The 23,051-nt window shown below is 42.7% G+C and overlaps 1 protein-coding gene across 3 annotated transcripts in view; it reads left to right on the plus strand.

The window, feature by feature from the left end:
• The window catches only part of DPP6 (dipeptidyl peptidase like 6), a 1,510,443-nt gene that overhangs the window by 564,178 nt on the left and 923,214 nt on the right, over positions 1–23,051 (plus strand). Inside the window, exon 1 of one of the 3 annotated variants that reach the window (XM_075315435.1) lies at positions 13,716–14,059. The exons of the other annotated variants lie outside the window; for them this stretch is intronic. Within the exon in view, the coding sequence (XP_075171550.1) occupies positions 14,003–14,059 (57 nt within the window). The 5' untranslated portion in view covers positions 13,716–14,002. Of the gene's footprint in view, positions 1–13,715; positions 14,060–23,051 lie in introns of those variants that run through there. 3 annotated transcript variants of the gene reach the window in all.

Below are 23,051 nucleotides of genomic sequence, written 5' to 3' on the forward strand. Positions count from 1 at the left end.
AATGTATTTAATACTTTGTACAAAAACTTTTATTGGTGATGACAGCTTCAAGATGCCTACACTATGGAGAAACTAGTCTCATGCATTGCTCAGGTCTGATTTTGGGCCATTCTTCCATCCAAACGCTGTTCTAATTTTGAAGGTTCTGTGGGCTCCTTCTATGAACTCTGAGCTTTAGCTCCTTCCATAAATTTTCTATTGGATTCAGGTCAGGTGATTGGCTCGGCCATTCTAGCAACTTTATTTTCTTTCTCTGAAACCAATTGAGAGTTTCCTTGGCTGTGTGCCTGGGATCATTGTCTTGCTGAAATGTCCACCCTCATTTTATCTTCATGATCCTTGTAGATGGCAGCAGATTTTTCTCGAGAATGTTTCAGTGCATTTATTCATTCGTCCTTCCTTCAATCAAATGAACTTTGTCAGTGCCGTATGCTGAAAAATAGCCCCACACCATAATATTCTCATCTCCAAACTTCACTGTTGGTTTGGTAGTGTTCTTGATGTGATATGCAGCACCTTTTGACCTCCAAACTTGTTGTGAAATATGACATCCAAAGAATTCAATTTGCTCTCATCTGACCGAACTACATTCTTCCAGGATTTCGCAGGCTTGTCTAAATGTTGTTGAGTAAACTTTAAACACATTTGAAAATGTTTTTTTGTTCAGTAATGGAGTCTTGCGTGTTGAGCGTGTATACAGACCATGGAGGGTGAGTGCATCACTTATTGTTTTTTTGAAACAATTGTACCTGCTGATTCCAGGTCTTTCTTTAGATCTTCACAGGTGGTTCTTGGACAACTCTTCTGATAATTAGCTTCACTCCCCTGTCTGAAATTGTGTAGGAAGCACCTGGTTGTGGTTGATTTATAGTGAAATTATGAATTATGACCCTAACAGTGTTCACTTGAACCTTCAGTAGTTTGCAAATTCTTTTTTAACCCATTATTTTTTGCAGCAATAAGGTTGCAAAGGTTTTGAGATAGCTCATTAGTTTTATCCATGATGGTATGTTTCTTGTGTGGCCCTTTAATTCATCTTCCTTTCAATATGGTGCAGTCATCCAGTCGCCTTTGCAGAAAAGCATCCCCAAAGTATGATGTTTCCACCTCCATACTTCATGGCTGGGTCAGTGTTTTTGGGGTTGTACTCATTCTTCTTTTTTGTCCAAACACAGCTAGAGGAGTTGATAACAAAAAGTTCTATTTTGGTCTCATATAACTACATGACCTTTTCTCATGCCTCCTCTGGATCATACAGATGGTCATGGTGAGCTTCAAATGAGCCAGGACATGTGCTGGTGTGAGCCTGGGTACCGTGAATGCACTTCAGGATTTTAATCCATGATGGCGTACTGTGTTACTAATGGTAATCTTTGAGACTGTGCTCCCAGCTCTCTTCAGGTCATTGACCAGATCCTCCCATGTAGTTCTGGACGGATTCAGGACCTTTCCCAGAATCATGCATACCCCAGGAGGCGAGATCTTGCATGGAGCCCCAGACCAAGATTGACAGTCACCTTGTGTTTCTTCATTTTCTAATTATTATGTCAACAGTTGTCTTCTCACCAAGCTTCTTGCCTGTTGTCCTGTAACATTTTATCCCTGGTGTCCTTAGACAGCTCTTTGTTCTTGTCTTTGGTTGAGAGGTTGCAGTGTGATTGATTGAGTGTATGGACAGGTGTCTTTTATACAGGTTGTGACGGGGTATGCGACAGAGCAGTGAGGGACGCCAGGCCAAGGAACAATCCAAAGGGCTTTATTGGAACCACAAAGATAAAGCACCAAACATAAATATAAATCCTTAAAGTCTGCAAGGAGTCCACAACAAAACAAAAGATCCAGGGGCACCTCCCGGTATTCCAATGCCAGGGAAAATATGGCAATGGTCCTTATATGAGTTCCTTGAGTCCAACAGGGTGAACAACAAAACACAATCCCTCGTGGTCACTGATCTCCAATCTGCGACAGTCCATACACATGCTCAAGGATCCAGCCTCAGCTATAAATCCTAGTCCTTCTCCAGCCGAGATCCAACTAACTGACCTAACATGGGTCTCATTGTTCTTCTCTCCTGGGATCAGCCCCTAAGGTGGGCCCAACTCTGCCTGGACATTTTATGACATTTGATACATGAATGGACTTTAGACTCCTGGCTTTGTTCTGTTTACCAAGTTGTGGATTGGAGAAGTCCCATGCAGAGAAGAACAAACAATCCCCCACCAGTAGTACATACAGGACAGTCAAGGAGAGACAGACTATTACACCATTAGCACAGGCTGGGGAGGGACACACTGTTACACAGGTTAGGCTGCTTTCACACTATGTTTTTTTAACATGCATCATGAACGTTTTTTTGCTGTAAAAGTGGATCCTGTTTTTACAAAAAAAAAGCATGCAAACGCATGTGTTATTTTGCAGGATCCTGCCACTTGAAGTTTATGGGCGGGCTTTGAAGTCATGTGATCGGGAGTGAGGGGAACTGAACGGGATAGACTGGGAGCCGGCATCTGACAGCTGCAGACGCTGGTAACCAAGGTAAACATCGGGTAACTAAGCGAAGTGCTTTTCTTGGATACCCAATATTTACCTTGGTTACAAGCGTCCGTAGCTGCTAGGAGCCGGGCTGCCTGCTCCCTGCACACGTAACCAAGGTAAACATCGGGTACCTAAGCGAAGCGCTTTGCTTGGTTACCCGATATTTACCTTGGTTACGAGCGTCCGCCGCTCTCAGGCAGGGGAGAGAGAGAGGAGAGAGAGGTTGTGAACAGAGGGAGGGGGATAGAGGGAGAGGGTTAGTGGGAGGGGGAGAGAGAGACTGATCACGCCAGGCTGGTTTCTGGGCATGCTCAGTAGAGCAAGCAGGATCATGTCTATCAGCATGTCAGCATTCACATGCGTTTGCGTGCAGTATAGTCAGGATCCAGTGAAAAATAGTATTTGGATGCAGCTCAAAAACGCTACAAGTAGCGTTTTTGAAAAAAGTTAAAAAACTGCAAGTCGTTGGATCCTCACTATAACGCACGCAAACGCATGTGAGTGCATGTTGACGCAAGTCCATTGCAAATGCATTGAAATGAAAACGCATTTGCACTGGATCCGTTTTTGCATTAAAAAAATGTTCAAGACGCATGTTAAAAAAACGTAGTGTGAAAGCAGCCTTACAAGTTCAAACAAGTGTAATTAATATAGGTAATGAGTGCAGAGTAGGAGGGCGTCTTAAAGAAAAAATATCAGGTCTATGAGAGACAGAATTCTTGCTGATTGGTAGGGGATCAAATACTTATTTCATGCAATAAAATGCATATTAACTATTTAAGAATCATACAAATGGGATTTTCTGGATTTATTTAGGGGATTGTTTCACAATTGAAGTGTACCTGTTATAACAATTACAGATCTTTCCATTCTTTGTAGGTGGGAAAACTTGCAAAAACGGCAGTGTAGAAAATACTTATTTTACCCACTGTGTGTGCGCTCGTGTATGTATATATATATATATTGAAATACAGTATATCTTTTTAAAATGTCTCATTGCTTAAAGAGTACCTGTTGTTTCAGATGGTTTTCCAACATAAGCTGCCATTTCTGTATGTGAGGTATAACTGTATTTCTGGCCATAATACAACATATCCTACAGTTTTCAACTGAAATGAAATACATTTGCTTTAAGGGATTTTAAATATTTTCTTCATAGTGGATGATGAGTTTACAAAGCTTGTGGGTGACGGAAAAAGTGGCTCCTTAGTGGACAAAGAAGCATATTTTTCTGGTAGTATACATTACAAAGATTGTTATATTCATTTGTTTTATTGACATATGCAAAATTTGCTGAAACAACATTAACTATTTAGCAAAAAAAGTATATAAAGGAATACTCTCTCTAACCTACAGTTTTCATTCTACCATGTACCTTTTGGTCTGTGCTTCCTGGTTCCGTCCTTGACACAACACAAAATGGTCCATAATACCCATGGAGAAAATGAATGACCGTTGCAGGTCACCACTGAGAACAGTGACTATATAAGAAGTCATTTTCAATGCATATTGAGGAGGAGTATAGGAAACATAGACCAGCATGGGCCAAGTAAGCATCGAACAGGAGCTGCAGGGGATTTCCATTGGTTACTATCATGTCTAATTTTTTTAGGAAACAGAAAAAATGATAAAAAAATACATGATGCACTCTAGAAAACTCCCTTTCCAACCCTGCTGCTCCCATTTGTGGTCCATCAGCAGCGCCGGACTGACTACCGGAAGAATCTCCAGTAATGCCAGGCCTGGATTCAGGTACCTGCATTGCACTCCGGAGCTCTCACCTGAGCTCCAGACTGCAGCCTAGACTGCACCACGAGCGCCGAGTGATTGATTCCCCTGGCGCTTGCGGTTCAGTTCATGACAGCTGCAGACAGGCCTGTCTGATCTCCGAAGTTCAGGTGAGAGCACCGCAGATCAGCCCGGCCTGTCTGCAGCTGACATGAACTGAACCGCAAGCGCCGGGGAATCAATCACTCGGCGCTCGCGGTACAGTCTCGGCTGCACGCCGGAGCTCAGGCGAGAGCTCTGGAGTCCAATGCAGGTACCTGAATCCAGGCCTGGAATTACTGGAGATTCCTCCGGTAGCCAGTCCAATGCTGTCCACCAATCTTTGTAACAACTAAGTAGGAGCAGGGAAAAGGATAAGTAGTGCCTCACCGGAATTCAAGGAACACAGGTGCCAGGAACAAGTAGCTGGAACCACTCCTTAGCAATAATGAAAGAGAAAAGAACATTCCGGCACCAGGCGTCTCTTCATTAAAAACTTCAATATTTTATTTCCATGTCAAGAATCAAAAATTCATGTGGGGATGCAGCCCCTAAATGCTGATGTGTTTTGAACAAAGTTCTTAATCATAGGCATGAGTAAGAACTTTGTTTGAAACGCGTCAGGCGTCACCAGTCCTTGTACTTCCTGCTGCAACGACATCCGAACACTGAGATGTGACCACTGCAGCCAGTCATACCAATGTGCACAGATTTTCTGTAGAAGGATCTAGTATTTACCAGACTGCAGCTACAGCTTCATATTTTACACTTTCGATAGAACATGTTGCATACAGTATATATACCCATATGAGAATCTATTTTAAGGCAACGCATGTGTTACTTTCACAAGCTCAGCATATACTGCAGTTCTAATGTCACCATCTTGAATATTGCCTCCTGAGCTCCTACATTCGGTAATAATGGATGAATCATAGCAATTTACTCCTTATAGAAGTGTGATATGACATTACAGCCTATTAGCTGACATATTTATCAGAAACTTGTGGCTATTCCTAGGCAAACAGTTCACACTTTATCTCATTGTATGACTTGTTGATATACGGAATTTTATAACAACAATGACTAGTGAACCTCAGGGACAAGTATATCTGAGAACTAATCAGATGTCTGGATATCTTCTTTTTTATATGTTTATCCTTTGATTCTTGTGAAGTTTCCTGAGGCTCTGCGGTTATACACGGGCCTGAAATCATCTTTGCTGCAGGTCATATATGTAGATCCTCTGCATGATAATTCAAGGTTTCTAATTCTAGAAGGAAAAAAAACCTTTCCACATTGTTATGACACTTAGTACTTAATCTCATCTTTTGCACATAAGCCCATATCTGTTCCCTGCTTCATCTCCATTTAATTTACATTGGAAAATATTCTGAATAGGTTTCTTTATTATACCAAACCAACCAATGCTGCCGCTTTGTGCCCAGATTGCCATCATGACACTCTCTTCACCCAATGGGACTGTCCAACTATTTTTCCATTATTTCATATACAAATATTTTTAGGACAATGCCTACTACGGTCCTAGAAAATGTCTTCCTATTTCATAGCCCCCGTGTTTATGGTTACTGACCAAGTGATTTTTACATTTAACGTATTTTTCGGTTTATAAGATGCACCAGGTTATAAGATGCACCCCAAATTTAGAGGATAAAAAGGTAAAAAAAGGGGTGCATCTTACAATCCGGTGGTGTCTTACCGGGGAAATGGCAGCAGTGGTGGAGGTGGAGCGGGGTCACAGGAGGCAGGGCGGTGGTGGAGCAGGTCGATGGTGTGGGCGGTGCAGCTGGTGGGTGTCCGAGATGCTGTGAGGTAGGCAACTTCCAGAAACTGTCGGCGGTGTGGGCTTCAAAGAAATGGCACCCTGAGTCAGCGCTTGCACAGATTGAGCTATAAGCTCAATGACAAGCTGAGATCTCATCTGCGCCCTTTGCCATATCTGGGCACCATTTTCCTTAAGTCTTCTGCTTGGAGACCATGGGACGGAGGAGGCACGTGTACAGATGAGATATTGAGCCGAGATCTCCATCTGTGCATGTGCCGCCTCCAGGCACCATTATTTGAAGCCCGCACTGCCGATATTTTCAAGATGCCCCTGCCTCATCGCTCGCAGCGCAACAGTCCACAACACCGCATCACAGCACCCTGCAGGCCCCAACACAGTGCCCCGCAGGCTCCAGCATTGCCCCTGCCTCATACGACCCCTCTCCACCACATCCTGGTAAGGTGCATTTGGATTATAAGACGCACCTGTCACTTTCCTCTCAATTTTTTTGAAAAAAAAAAAAAATGCGTCTTATAATCCAAAAATAGGGTATTTCCACCTCCAATCCCAATTGCCTGTCAATATGGCAATAATGTGTCCATGGAAAAAAAAAATGGATGATGCAACAGAGGGATTTTATAACCTTTTTCTTTTCTCTCTGGGACCCCAAAATGACCTAGAACTGATCACCATATTGTTCAAAACTGTAAAATTTAGGTTAGATCCCGACCTATCAAGTCTTAGATTTGTTGCTCTCTGCTCTTGTTTACAATTATTTTCATAAATTATGTGTCATTGGAAAAAGGTGCCTTTTAATTAGAAGGGTTGATCAGCTTTTTTTTTTCTTTTTTATATATTTTTTTTTAGGGCATGCAGTCCACCCACCAAAAAATAAAGGACTTTAAAGAGGTTATCTACTACTTTTACATTGATGGGCTATTAGAGGGGCCCGATACCCGGCACCTCCACCAATTAGATGTTCTTGGTCCCGGCAGCAGCAAAAAATACACAGTTCCAGAACTGCTCTGTTTTCTGATAGCGGCCGCGAACGGATACTTTACATCCATCTCCTTTAGATTTGAATGAGAGGTGAATGTGTAGTACCTGGCCGCGGCCACTATCAACAGATGGGGCAACTCCCGAATTGAGCAGCTAGCACCAAGAACAGCTGATCGGTGAGGACATCGGGCATCGATTCCCGGTTGATCAGACATTGATGGCCTATCATAAGGATAGGCCATCAATGTTAAAGTAGTGGACAACCACTTTAAGTAATTGTATTGCAATTTACAACTCTCCAAGGTCTTAATAAAGTTTGCCCTCAACCTACGATAACCAAAAATTCTCAGTTGCAATTTAGACATTGACCTCTGTGCACAATGCTTACCAATGGATGTCATGCTGTTCCCTGTGCATTCTGAATAATTAAATGCTCTATCGTTGCAATTTTACAACGGTTTTCACAACTTTGCCACCTCCCTTCCTATGTTAAGCCTCCTTTGATTAGTTGCTGACTGTCCATCAAGTTTTATATATGTTCTCACCTTATATCCAATAATAGCCTTCATGAATAATGTATCACTGGAAACTCTGGATCATTAGATGCTGGATTAAAGGTATTTTACCGCAATAAAATCTCTGAGGTTAGCGCTGATAAAGGTTAATATCGGCATAATGAGTATGGATCTACATTCAATTGATATAATAAACCTCTGTCAGATATGATCCATATGATCCATATAAGAACAGCAGGTCAAGGCAGCAACATGCTGTAATGTGTTCATTAATAAATCACAATAGTCAGATACACGTGGGAAATTTATATAATTTGATCATAAAACCCATTCTCTCATTTACTATCATGGAGAAAGAAAAACTAATGCAATCCTGTAAGCAAACTGAAATCCAAAATGGGTAAATCCCTGTTTTTTCAGTGGCATTCCATTTTTTCTGGAGATATTTCTGTATTTATCTAAGGGATAATATTTTTCATCAATTCTTTATTATATTGTTATTGCCTGAATTACTTTCCCTTTTTTGATAGAGACTGATTTGTGTGACTGTAAAGAACAGCAAAGGAAGAAAAATTGTTATATTACTGTACTAGCATAAAGAAATATATCAATTATAAAAGAAATGTCAGTACTGATGAGTGAGCACTAACCAGCATAGGAAGACACATGGATTCTCCTCTGACACACAGGTCACTGCTGGGAAGTAAATAATTAAAAAAATGATGTGGCGTCCACCCTTTTTTTGATCAACAGCCAAGGTAAAGCAGACAGCTGTGGGCTGTTACTATCACACTGAGAAGGACCATGGTTATTTGGCCCTTCCTAGCTAAAAATATCAGTCTCCAGCCACCTCAGAATGTACATGGAGAAACCTTGCTCTAATCTAAGCTCTTTCTCCTACATCAACCCTGCATGAACTGCTTCCATAGGACAGTGTGCTGAGTATAGCACACCCAGTTTTCTATAAGACCCAATGACTCAATGTGGTTGGCCAATCTCAGTAATGCCAGTAGTCATCATGGCTATGGCATTACCGTGATTGGCTGTCTAACAGTTCAGAAACATGCGGGGCATGACCTCAAGCCTTCACTCGAGCATATGGAATACTCAATCAAGTTAGTGAGCGTGCCTGAGCACCCTGATGCTAGATCGAATATGCTCGCTCATCATTGAGTCATCACTAATTGTGAGCTTTGGATAATACTTTTTACACTAAAAAGTTCCTGGGGACAGGCTTATTGCATACTTGAGGTTCACCCAAAAGCTCACTGATAACATTTTTTATTGCTTAGTGATAAAACAGAAACATTTAACTTTACATAATCCACATGAAAATGATTGAACATCCCTTCAGTCCTGAGACTGAAAACTCACCACCAGTTTGAGAACATAATTATCGTACTATGTCTCTAAAATATAATATAGTTCTCTGGATTCAGAAGTAAGATTTTTTTGAAGTTTCAGAACTTAAAGGGATTTTTCAGGCATATGATATTGAATAGTTATCCTTAGGGCGGCTTTGCACACTACGACATCGCAAGTGCAATGTCGGTGGGGTCAAATCGAAAGTGTCGCACATCCAACGTCACTTGCGATGTCATAGTGTGTAAATCCTAGATGATACGATGAACGAGCGCAAAAGCGTCGTTATCGTATCATCGTTGCAGACTCCGACATTTTCATAATGCCGGTGCCGCGACAGGTACGATGTAGTTCCTCGTTCCTGCGGCAGCACACATCGCTGTGTGTAAAGCCGCAGGAGCGAGGAAAATCACCTTACCTGCCGCCGGCGGCTATGGAAGGAAGGAGGTGGGCGGGATGTTTACATCCTGCTCATCTCTGCCCCTCCGCCGCTCTTGGCCGCCTGCCGTGTGACGTCGCTATGACGCCGCACGACCCACCCCCTTAGGAAGGAGGCGGGTCGCCGGCCAGAGCGACGGTCGCAGGGCAGGTGAGTGCATGTGAAGCTGGCGTAGCGATAATTTTCGCTACGGCAGCTATCACAAGATATCGTACCTGCGACTGGGGCGGGGACTGTCGCGTGCGACATCGCAGCATCGGCTTGCGATGTCGCAACGTGCAAAGCCCGCCTTAGAATCGGCTATCAATACTGATTGTTCGGACAGCCAGCATCCCCACTGAGCCGCTGTTTGCAGCTTTGATGGTGGCCGGATATAAACAGAATAGTCACCTTCAGGGTTTTCTTTTTTACATACAAGAACAAAAGAGTTTTTTCAGCAATTTTCATCAAAAGTGTCATCCTTCTTTAATTTGAGTTTGGTCCAGTTTTCATCAGTTTTTCTCGCATATGAAGAAAAAAGTTACCCCAACTTCTCCTAACCTAACAGTTTAGGAAAATCGGACAGTACACTGATTGCATCCAGAGCTGTCAGATATTTTCACAAACTCATATATATTCATTGGCAAGTTTGATCTGACATTCAGATCAATATTGCACGTTTCGGCAATTATGATGGCACCACTTGGTTAGCAAAAAATCATGGACATGTGGACAAACCCATAGATTATAATAGCTATGAACGGTATCTGTGAAAACACTCATGATGCTGATACGCGAAAAGTGGAAGTATGACTGAGCCCTAATGTTCAAATTGTCTCTCCAGTAAAGGAGACAAACTCTAGCACAGCGCCACCTATTGGAAGTAGCGATCCTAAAAGTCACAAGTGGATTTTCAACAATCCTTTGCAATATGACTCAGGATATATAAGCCAGATCAGAATCCCAATTTGCAGACACGGTGTTTCGGGGTGCTTGCCCCTCGTCAGTGCAAAGTATGGGGGTGTCTGATCTGGCTCATGAGAAAGCTATGTGGGGACCACGGGGGAACACTATTCTCCTTAAGGAGACTTTGCAAGCCAGTCTGGCTGCCAGGTAAGGGGACATATAGCTGCAATGCCCCTCTGGGAAATATTCAAATTGTCTCTCCAGTAAAGGAGACAAACTCTAGCACAGCGCCACCTATTGGAAGTAGCGATCCTAAAAGTCACAAGTGGATTTTCAACAATCCTTTGCAATATGACTCAGGATATATAAGCCAGATCAGAATCCCAATTTGCAGACACGGTGTTTCGGGGTGCTTGCCCCTCGTCAGAGCCCTAATGGTCATTCTCAAGTAATAAAAGCTGAGGTGGAAATTATGACAATGGTCACTGGACAATTAAAGGGAACCTGTCACCAGATTAGGTGACTATAGAGTCCACGCCGCTCTGTATAACATAAAAAACATCTTTATTATACTCACCCAATCCATTAGGTGTCGCTGCTCTCCGGTCCGACGCCTCCTCTCTGCTGTGATCTCTGTCCTTCCTTCTACCCAACCCAGTGTGGATGAAACGCGAACATCATCCACACAGGCTGACATTGTGGTCCTGCGCAGGCACATTTTGATCTGCCCTACATCTGCAGGCGCACTACAATACTTTGATCTGCCCTCAGCAGGGAAGATCAAAAAGCACATGCGCAGGACCTCAATGCCAGCCTGTCTGGATGACGTTGGATGCGTTATACACATGGGCCTCAGAAGAAGGGGGATGGTGATCGCCGCAGAGAGGAGGTGCTGGACTGGAGAACAGTGACAGCAATAGGTGAGTTTTATAAAAGTGTTATTTACATTCTACAAAGCAGCCTGGGCTCTTATATACAGTATTCTGGAGTGCTGTATATAAGAGCTCAGGGGTGGCGGCTGGACCTTGTGGTCGTCAAATCTGGTAGCAGGTTCTTTTTAATGATCTGTAATGTTAAAACTTTCTACATATCCAGCCTTTGCAGGAGCAGCAAAAAGCTGATCATTTGGGGTGCCAGGTAGGGGTGACCGATCTCCACCAATCAGATATAGATGACCCATCCTAAGGATAGCTCCTTAATTTAAATCACCTGGAAAATGTCATTAAAAGGATACTCTGGTTTCAGAACCTCTAGAGATTTTCCAGTTTCCAAACCTGTTTCAAAATGAGTTTTATGTCTTCAAAAAATGTAGGTTTTTTTTTCACGCATTTCAAATTTTAAAGTGTTCAGCTCGTTTCAGGACTCAGTAAGGTTCTGTGGCTCTTAAAAATAAAAGGGTTGATTGCTTCTTTACTAGCCTCAGAAATTTAAGGGGTTTCATATTTAAGAAATTAAAGGGGCTCTCTGCCTTCGGTACACATGAGACTTTCTGTAACTTCAGTTACTAAAAATTAAAGAAGAACACCACTTTTAGGGCTCAAAGAGGCTCTTTGATTTCCCTGTGTAAAGGGGTCCTTGGATTTTGAATGAAAAGAGTTTCTGAAGTCTTCGGTTCCTGAATTTGAAAGGGTTCTTCACATTCATATCTTATAACTTGAGGTTCCTTTGTTAATGCTTAGATCAAACTTTGTTTCTGCTTCAGATGCCTGAATACTATTAACATGAATTAATGACTAGGGCATGGTGGGTCATCCTCAGGGGTCGCAGCTCCCAGTTCTCCATTAACATAAGGATAGATAATGATGTCTTAATTACATATCAGAGAATTGTGAGACTACAGATCCCCTTGAAATTGCTGGCTTCTTGGGATACAAAAATTGCTAAAAAGTATCTAAATATGAACGTTAAATAACAAGCGACACAATATCTATCTCTCTATATATATAATTGCCTTATTCCTTCTGTCTGTCTGTCTTGCTCCAAAATGAACCATTGCCACACCGCGCGTGCTAAGGAGCCTGTGACCAACAGCTCAGCTAACTGAACAGCCTGAACTACGGCGTGACAGGACGACGCCCGACACTTCTCCCCGCACCCATATGGAGCCCCGACTCCCCGGTGAGTACTGCACCCCCGGGAGTCCACACCGGTAACCCAGCCGACGTATACACACTGCTCTCCTCTGCCCCCTCGCACACATTACCCCACTTGACTCCAACCCCCCCACACTCCGCCCTCCGCATGTATACATTGAACACACACACACACGAATAGTCACCTGTCCCCAACCATGCAGTCCCCAGCACTGACGTCGTCAGCGCGATGGCCCCACACGGCTCCGCCCCCCGCACTCCGCCCCCCACACTTTACCCCACTCGGCTCCGCCCCCCCGAACTCTGCTTTCCGCATGTATACACTGAAAACACACACACACACATACGAATAGTCACCTGTCCCCAGCCATGCAGTCCCTGGCACTGACATCATCAGAGCCATGGCCCCGCTCAGCTTCACGCCCCCCGCACACATTACCCCGCAGGATGGGGGCACATGTCAGGATAGTAGCTGCACCACGATGGAGGCACATACCAGCATTGGGGAACATCACAGCATCAGCATATTTTTACTTAACTTTATACTGTTCATGGCCTTCTTTCATTACAAGCCATGGACATCATTAAACATTAAACTCATCTATTAAAACTGTTCCTTCTGTTGTTTGTCATTTTAAAACCAATAAACAATTATAAGAATACTAAATTAAACCTAACCCATCCAGCCCATTCATTACCTTATTATTCAATCTGCTAACCTACATACACATTCTAGACTACCCGATATGTTAGAATCGGGCCACCTTCTAGTTTACTAATAAATAACATCATATTTTGCTCTCCTTCCTTATAAAAAAAAATCGTCTTTAATTTTTTTTGTCTTGTATTTAATAAAAGCTACAAAAAGCTAATATGATGTAACAAACACATAGATATAATAAGATTGAAACTTTGACATGAGAACTGCCTTTGTAGAGATGTTCCTACAGGGGCTACCGAGCTATAAACCGGCGTTTCTGCACTGATATGAAGCCTCGTGCACCGTGCACATGATTTCATTGAACATTTCATCCTCATCCCAGTTTCGCGACTTGACGTTTTGGGCTCTGGGTGATAAAATGGCACAGAAAATTCGCAAGCACATTGCACGTTGTAGCCTTAAACTCTGTCCTGTGTGCCTATTCCGTGGGAACCAATGAGGCCGTGCCTTACATCTGGATCGCTCCCTGACAGGGAAACAGTCCTACAAGGGAAGGCTGTGCTGCTACCTTTCTGCTGGCAGGGCTGCGGGCTGGTGCATGCTCCGTGAGCCTGACTAGGGAAAGAGGAGGAGGGGGTGGAGTGGAGAAAGGGAAGCAGGAGGGGGGCTACATCGCTAGGTTGTCTCCAAGCTATGCTGCTGCCAGTAGCAGGTTGCCAAGCAGTTATCATTGCTTCTGTGATGCAGAGGCTGTTGCTAATTGTAAAGAGCCTTGCATCTTTTAATCTCCCTTGACTTGTGTTATTTTGTGTTTCGTTTCCTTGCATGGGTTCTTTTTAATATGCATTGAAATCGGCTGACGATTGTTGTGATGGAATAGTAACTCGTGCTCGTTGGCTTTGGGGCATTTAAGCAGACGGTAACATCACATAGACCACTGCGGTGGGTACAAGTGGGGTGATCATGACCACAGCTAAAGAACAGAATGCTTCAGGGAAATCGCAGCAGCAGCAAGAGCAGGTAATACCAATGTGATCTTTCTTTTATTACGTGGGAAATGTTTGGGAATGACATGCACCGGAGAATGCTAGAGTACCACCTGAGTCACTCCGTGCCATTACCACTGCTTTACGCTCTGCTCCGGAGCCTGCAGTTTTAGAGTTTGCTATTTTTAACAGATTGCATCTTTTATTTTTTTTTTCATCAATTATGTATAGCTACAGAATAGCAGGCTGGATAATTAAGCTTTCTTGTGTTTCCTTATATACATTCTTCGAGGGGGCTGGGAGTCGCGGTTTGGCTTTTGGAAGTTGTTGAATGGCTTTTGTAACTAGTTCCCAGTGAATGTACTATAGACGGGGGCTCATCCAAAGCTCCGCATGACATATGCACATAGGGGGCTGAGATGTCTGGAGCTCGTCACCTTCCTCATTAGCACCTGGCGCTCTCCATTTCTAGAGATGCTGCCTTGTAAACTTTTGTAGTTGTAGCATTGGTAATTTCAGCCTGAAGAAGGACCCTTGGTGCTCTGAAAGCTTGCTAATATCATTCTTTGGGTTAGCCTATAAAGGTATCACTCCTAAAATACTTTTGTCATTCTTGGAACATAGTATTTCAAGTAATAGATTGGAGATGGCACAGATATTCACATCCACCATTCACACCAACAGTTCAGGGAATCAGCAATTTCCTTAGAACTCCTTTCTCCAGAGAGACGTAAACATTTTCCTAAAGAGCAAAAAGATTCTCTTATTTCATTACGGTAAATAATTGTCCTTTGCAATCAATAGATAAAAAGGAATCTAAGACGAGAGTCGGAGAATATTCCTTAGGTCAGGGATTTATTTCCTGGTCCAGTTTCTTGACACTTGATACAATGTATCGATCTATACAGAAAGACAAGTGTATAATGTTGTTTGCGTTGAAGGGATCACTTGAAAAGATGGAAAATGTATTATGCATCGGATATTCTGTTTCTTTCCTAAAGTATGGGCTGTGGTCGATGTCGAGGAGCTGAGTTTGTGCTCTGTTTTACAAAGTTATGATGACTTAGAGGTGGCAAAGCAAGAAGCAAAAGATGAACGGAACTCTGCAACATTCTGTGATATTTGTCAATATTATTGTTTACAAGGCTAAAGAAAGGCTGAGATCAATAAAGCGATAATGGACTTTTATGGTATTTTTTGGGGGGGAATGCCAGGCTGCACTTATACCACGATGTGTGGGTATCTGAAATTTGCATTACGATATGAATTAGTAAATTGCATGTGCCGCTATGCAAAAGGTATAAAACTGAGCTACATCAAAAAGCTTTTCTCTTGCAACACTTGGGAGCCTGACTTAAGTGAATGTTACAGTATTCCACTGTGTTTCTTCTGTTAAACACAATGTAGACATACCTATTAAATCTATTTTAGGATGGCATTCATTGTGCATAATCCAGAGGTTATGCCAGAAAAATGTACTCACTCAAGCACCTGAGCACATTAACTTGTCATGTGGAATTGTTCCTCTTAAAGGGAAAATGACAATGGAAAGAAGTTTTGCTTGAAGAAAACTGCGGAGCGGCGATGGCCACTGTGTCACGTATGGTAAAGCGTCCAGTGACAGAGGGTGACCCCACAGCGCTCATATTATAGCTGTACCCGCTATCGCTCATGTCCAGGTATCATCTGGTCCATATACCTAAGAGATGTAAATGCAATATGGCGGCTTTTAAAGGGGATCGTACACAAGTATTTTCTGCTGATTTTATTACATTGTATCTAAGAATAATACGTCCTAGTTTTAAATCAATATTATAATCTCTGAAGATAAACTTTAGCTTCTTGGGAAGGGTTTGGGAAATATTGACAGAAATATAACAAAAAAGGTTTTTATTCCTCATCATCATAAATGGTGACAAATGCAAAGTGTTTGTATAAACAAGTAGCTTGATATTAATCCTTTCGGTTCTCAAAGAAGTTTTTTTCAATTCCATAGTTTACTCCTTGTTGTTTAGGTATTGGCCACCGCTGCAGTCTGTCAGTGATGGCCACCGCTGCAGTCTGTCAGTTATAGCCACCGATGCAGTCTGTCAGTGATGGCTACCACTGCAGTCTGTCAGTGATGGCTACCGCTGCAGTCTGTCAGTGATGGCTACCGCTGCAGTCTGTCAGTGATGGCTACCGCTGCAGTCTGTCAGTGATAGCCACCGCTGCAGTCTGTCAGTTATAGCCACCGATGCAGTCTGTCAGTGATTGCCACCGCTGCAGTCTGTCAGGGATGGCCACCGCTGCAGACTGTCAGTTATGGCCACCGCTGCAGACTGTCAGTGATGGCCACCGCTACAGACTGTCAGGGATGGCCACCTCTACACTCTGTCAGTGATGGCCACCGCTGCAGTCTGTCAGTGATGGCCACCGCTGCAGACTGTCAGGGATGGCCACCTCTACAGTCTGTCAGTGATGGCCACCGCTGCAGTCTGTCAGTGATGGCCACCTCTACACTCTGTCAGTGATGGCCACTGCTGTAGTCTGTCAGTGATGGCTACTGCTGCAGTCTGTCAGTGATGGCCACTGCTGCAGTCTTTTAGATATGGCCACTGCTTCAGACTATCTGTCACTGATGACCACTGTTGCAGTCTGGGAGTGATGGCCACCGCTGCAGTCTGTCAGTTATGGCCACCACTACAGACTATCTGTCAGTGATGGCCACCAATGCAGTTTGTCAGTAATGGCCACCGCTGCAGTCTGTCAGTGATGGCCACTGCTGCAGACTGTCAGTTATAGCCACCACTGTAGTTTATCTGTCAGTGATGGCCACCGCTACAGTCTGTCAGCGATGGCCACCACTGCAGACTGTCAGTGATGGTCACCGCTGCAGACTGTCAGCAATGGCCACCATTGCAGTCCATCAGTGATGGCCACTAATGCAGTCTGCCAGTGATGGCCAGTCTCCTTGGTAAGAAGCACAGCACTTACAAGCTCTGTCCATTAGAACTTGTAAGTGCTGCTCAGGCCAGATTTAGTGCTGCTGAGCTTCTCCATTACTGCAGAGGCAAAGCTGTCTGTGTTTGCAGCATCCCAGAGCGCACAGTTTGGTAAAGGGTCATGACATTCCTGATGGTGCAAAAATCAAGAAAGAGCGCATCACTCCAGCAAGTAGGATTCGGTCCACTCCTCAAAAATAAAAATGAGAAAACCCATTCTACGGCCAGCAATAGAGAGGGCAGCACAAAGGATATGGAAGGCAAATAGTGCAATATTTTTGAAAAAACACATGCATTAAGAAAAAAAAGTTCTCTTGATGATGTCTATAGCATTTAAAGCCATTTTTAATTTTAAAAAAACACCTTGTCCGTAGGTGTAGTTTGTTTAAGACACACATGCTTTACTCACCCTTCCCAGGTCCAGAACCGAGCCTGCACTGCTGCTTCCAGCCTGTCATTGTCTGCAGAAAGAAAGTCAAGATGACAGCACTGCGATCACAATGTCGGCTCACTGACTGCCCGAGTAGATGGGCCACGCCGCTGAGAAATGCTGAACTCCCTGATTGGCTGCAGCGCTGCTCACGTGATATTAGCACTGCAGGTGATAACACATCACATGATCACAGATAACATCAAAGTTGAGCAACATTTCGGGTGTAGGCCCTGTGCGCATGGTGCAGTTGTTGATACGCTTTTTGTGGTGCAGTTTATCGTGCAGTTTGTTGCCCAAATCTGTATGTAATTCTCCCACCAAAGTCTATGAGAAAACTGAAATGCTGCGCACGTTGCTTCTTTTTTCCTTGAAGATTTTATTGCAGAAAAAAGGAGCAGCATTTCATTTTTTTCTGCATTTTTTACCCCTTCCAGCCATTGAATTCACAAAAAAAAGCACCAAAAACACATAATTTTTAATCACTTATATAGCATTATTAATTCCTCAGCGCTTTCCATACATCAGCAACACTGTCCCCATTGGGGCTCACAATCTAGATTCCCAATCTGTAAGTCTTTGGAGTGTGAGCAGAAACCCACGCAAACCCAGGGAGAACATACAAACGCCTTGCAGATATTGTCATTGGTGAGATTTGATCCCAGGTCCCCAGAGCTGCAAGACTACAGTGCTAACCACTGAGCCACCGTGCCACCCTCAAAAATGTAAGTGCTTTTTGGTGTGTTTGTGTGCGCACACACCCTTATAAGTCAGCTGAAAGGAGCTCAGAAAAAAAGATAATAGAGTTACAAACTGTCCCATCACAAGTAGTTCACTGACAGATTTTCAGTTAACTCATTCAGCAGTTGCAAACAAAAGTCTATAAAAGCCACATTCTTTAACGAGAACACCCATTACAAAAATGATTGTAGCCCAAAATACATGTATTTAAGTAATAGGAAAAAATAGTCCCATAATATATTTATGGACTGTATATACCGTATACATTATATATATATATATATATATATATATATATATATATATATATGGAATATATATATATATATATATATATATATATATATATATTTCTTTATATTTAAGGTATATATATATATATACATATATATATATATATATATATATATATATACAGTATATATATACAGTATATATATTTGTGCATGTCTTGAGCTTCAGAGGACAGTATAGTAGTAAGGAAGCATTCCCACCAGTCCAGCATTTATGATCTGCTTTGTCAATATACACTTTCTGCTTATCTTGCCATCTTATCCTGATGAACCCATGTAACCCCACACATGCTTGGCTATATCATGTTGTCCGGCGAGCCCCTTTAAATACATGTAATCATTGACTGGACTACAAATGATCATGCTCCCTACCTGGTGCCGTATGATCAATATTCTTCTGCTTCTTCAACATGGTACACGCCCGCTGAATCCAATATATTTTGTTTCCAACATCAATAATGATGCTATCACACTCTTGGATAGGAATACATTATAGGAATACAGAAAGCATGACTTATATTCCGTATATTAGGCTACAGATTTCACCGGCTGTATCAATTACGAATAAGTCACTGCAGCTTTTCAAGATTATTTGACTTTACCTAAATCCTAGTTGGAGCGTTGTGGTGACTATGGCTTCACTTTGACTATTACGACTACAAGGCCATGTGCGCACGTTGTGTTTCTTCATGCGTTTACGCAGTGTTTTAAACTGCAGCGTAAACGTATACGTTCTGCGTCCCGAGCAAAGTCTATGAGAATTTAGCAAATTCCCTGCGCACGTTGCATTTTAAAACGCAGCGTTTTCGATGCTACATTTTTTACAAAATCGCTGCATTCAAAAAAGCAACATGTCACTTCTTTTGTGTGTTTTGGATGCTTTTCCCACTCTGTCTATGGGAGAGCAAGCATCCAGAATGCATTCATTCTTCATTCAAAATGCATCCAAAACGCAGCGTTTCAGCTACGTTTTGAATCGCACATGCAGTGACAAAACGCTGCAGAATATTTGTCACGGCAGAATGCAACGTGCGCCTAACGAGTGGTCTGAATATTATTCTGTGATTACAGTAATGTCTGGCTGTGGCTCTCAGCTCAAAAAGACTACCTTAAGCCTGCTTTACATGTTACGATTCTGCATACGATATCGTATGCGATTGTAACCGCCCCCATCCTATGTGCGGCACGTTCAATTTTGTTGAATGTGCCGCACAAATGATTAACCCCCGTCACACGTACTTACCCGTCCATACGACCTCGATGTGGGCGGCGAACGTCCACTTCCTGGAGTGGGAGGGACGTTCGGCATCACATCGACGTCACGCGGCAGCCGGCCAATAGAAGCGGAGGGGCGGAGCTGAGCGGGACGTAAACATCCCGTCCACCTCCTTCCTTCCGCATTGCCGACGGGAGCCGTGGGACGCAGGTAAGATCTGTTCATCGTTCCCGGGGTGTCACACACTGCGATGAACAACCTGACGTTCAATTCATGAGAAATGAACGATGTGCGTGCGATGAACGTTTTACCGTTCAATCGCAATCGCACGTAGCTGTCACACACTACAATGTACCTAACGATGTCGGATGTGCGTCACTTACGACGTGACCCCGCCGACACATCGTATGATATATTGTAGTGTGTAAAGCGGGCTTTAGACTTCCTACAGATGTCCATGTTTCCAGTATATGAGGTGTCAGTTTTCACAGATATAATGGAGACATGTTCACATGCATACTTATCAACATCTTTGCTAATCTTCACACCTCTTTGTTTTCACATGGACATTGTGTCCCTATAAATCACACTTGTGTCCATATGATCCACAAGGATAAATGTCCAGTTGTTACCATCCGCTCAATTGAAAAGGGTCAATAGAAGTATATAGATTCATGAAAAACACGTACGGCTCAAACATGGATGACATTCATGCGACATCCTGATGCCGTACATGTGACAAAAAAAAAATCACTGAGACTAATGATATCCCCTCAAAAATTGATAATATCACTGTATGGGATTATATTAAAACTTCACTGTTATTATTATAATTATTATAATTTATAAAGGTTACATTTTAATACGATCCCATACAGTGATAGCGTCCATGTGACATTCAAGATATTAAGCTTTTTATGTGTTGAATATGTGCCAAGATGATAGATATATAGATGATTGATAGATAGATAGATAGATAGATAGATAGATAGATAGATAGATAGATAGATAGCTATATAAATTTTACAGCTATTAACCAAATAAATAATAAGTAAAAGAAATAACTGTCAGGTACCACCCATTTATGATAACCAGCAAAGGTAAAGCAGACACCTGGCGGCTGATGTTAGGCTGGGAACGTCTATTGTTATTGGGCCCTTCCCAGCCTAAAAATAGCAGCCGCCCCAGAAGTGACACATCATATTAAATGCACCATTTCTAGCGCTTTGCCTTGAATCTTTGGGATTCCCCTGGTACAGTGGCAGTCGGAATAATGATTTATGGGGTTGATGTCAGCTGTGTAATGTCAGCTGGCATCAAGACCAGGGGTTAGTAATGGAGAGGAGTCTATCAGACAACCTCATTACAAACACAGTAAGTAAAAAGAAAAAAAAGAAACACAAAAATATTGTTTCGAAAAAACACTCCCTGACTGCTTCCATGGTTTACCAATATATTATAAACCCTTGCAAGTCCGACATAGTCCATGGATTCCAACGTAGTCCAGGAAATCTGACGTAGTTCACAAAATAATAATTCTGATAAAAAGAAAAACAAGAGACTGTCCCTTGTTCACCAATTCATTAGAAAGCAAAGTTCCCGGGTCCGATGTAGTCAAACGCTTCCCACAACGTTTCTCAATTGAATCGATCAAAAACTATGGAGACTGCATAGGCTTTGAGCAGCAGACACTCCTGGCTCACGCTGTACTCCATGAGACCCGGTGACTCTGATGATCGGTGACATCAGTAATGTCACTGCCCTTCACAGTGATAAGAGGAGATGTTACTGACATCATCACTCATCACAGTCACCGGGTCTTGCAGAGCACAGCGTGACACACGGATGTCACACACGGATGTCACACACATACATACGAATGAACAAAACGGAATGTACCACACTCGTGTTTTTTGTGTGTATGTGTGAAAGGGGCCTTAGACAGTCTTTGCTCTAGCCACTTCATTAGGAAAATCCCAGAGGAGTTCCGGCCATTACCCTGTAACCTCTATGCAGGGATGTGGACTAACTGGAAGATACCCTGAGTTGCATACAGAGAGCACATACTAGCTGGAGGAGCGAGCCTGGGGCATTAGCAGCGCAACTAGTCCAGTTACCTTGATGGACAGAACCAGGAACCAAATTATTAGATAAAATCATAGTTGAGGGAATAGCAAGGGTCAGATGGCAAAAGATCAGTAAAACAACATGGTAAAACAGGCTAAGATTAGGATCAGGAGAATCATAGCGGCAGACATAGTTAGGGTCACAACCAGGGTCACATCAGAAAAACACAATAAATAATAGTACTAAAGTCCAGGGAACTATACAGGCACAAAATCTGACAACTACTAGAAGAATGCTGGGAGTTTAAGTCGGGTGTGGTGCTGCCACAGTGGCCACAACAGGGAGGTGACTACACCTGCTGAGCTGCTGGACAGCACACCAATTCAATCTGAAGGGGTGGAAACATAGGTCCCAGCCACTGTAATATCTTTGGCAGCATGATATCTGTGCCATCATGAGATACTGGCCATAATATCTGATTTTTATCACTCTGTGGGTGCCTTGTGACAGAGGTAAATGTTGCTGGAGTGGGTCTAGAGCAGGTCTGCGGGGAGATATGACATTAGGTGAATAGTATAATGATATAGATGTTGAGTGATTTCACATGTGATGGCAAACTTTGTAAACAGTATCATTTATAGATACAGTCTTGAGAGTCTCGTAACAACATTTAGATGGGATAGATTAGTTGATTGATGAAATCCTTGTGGAGATTATTACCGCACCTAAAGATGCATTATGGCAGCCTTATTTATTCACTTTTTATCTTAATTTATAAGGATATAGCTATTTCATAATGTCTCAGTATTTCTGGACATTGTTGCCATTCAGATTGAACTCAGATCTGCCTTGATTATGGAACTATCCATTTTGTGAATATTTCTAATTAAACACCATAAACACTTACTATTGTGTCATTTAAAACATGTCATGCTCGCTTCGATGTTTTCAAACAAGAGGAAGGGAAAATGTGGATTGGGTCTTACTATCGATTCCCGCGCCTGTCTGCCTGTCTGACCTTCCTCCACCGTCACCATAATAGACATTAATTCCAGCACAGACAGACAGGGCGGGGATAGATAACAAAACCCGACGCACATATTCCCTTCCTGTTGCACCTGTCAATCAAATAGTGCATTGCTGGAACTTTACTTGGACATATTTCTGAAATAAAACATCTAATCTCTGAACAAAAGGTATGGTTACACTCAGCATCCTAGCACCAGTATAGCACTGGCTTTACTTTATATATGAAAATCCTGCTAGCTGCTTCCCTTTAAGACTAAACCTTAAAA

The sequence above is a fragment of the Anomaloglossus baeobatrachus genome, chromosome 6, assembly GCF_048569485.1.
Source record: "Anomaloglossus baeobatrachus isolate aAnoBae1 chromosome 6, aAnoBae1.hap1, whole genome shotgun sequence".
NCBI lineage: Eukaryota > Metazoa > Chordata > Amphibia > Anura > Aromobatidae > Anomaloglossus > Anomaloglossus baeobatrachus.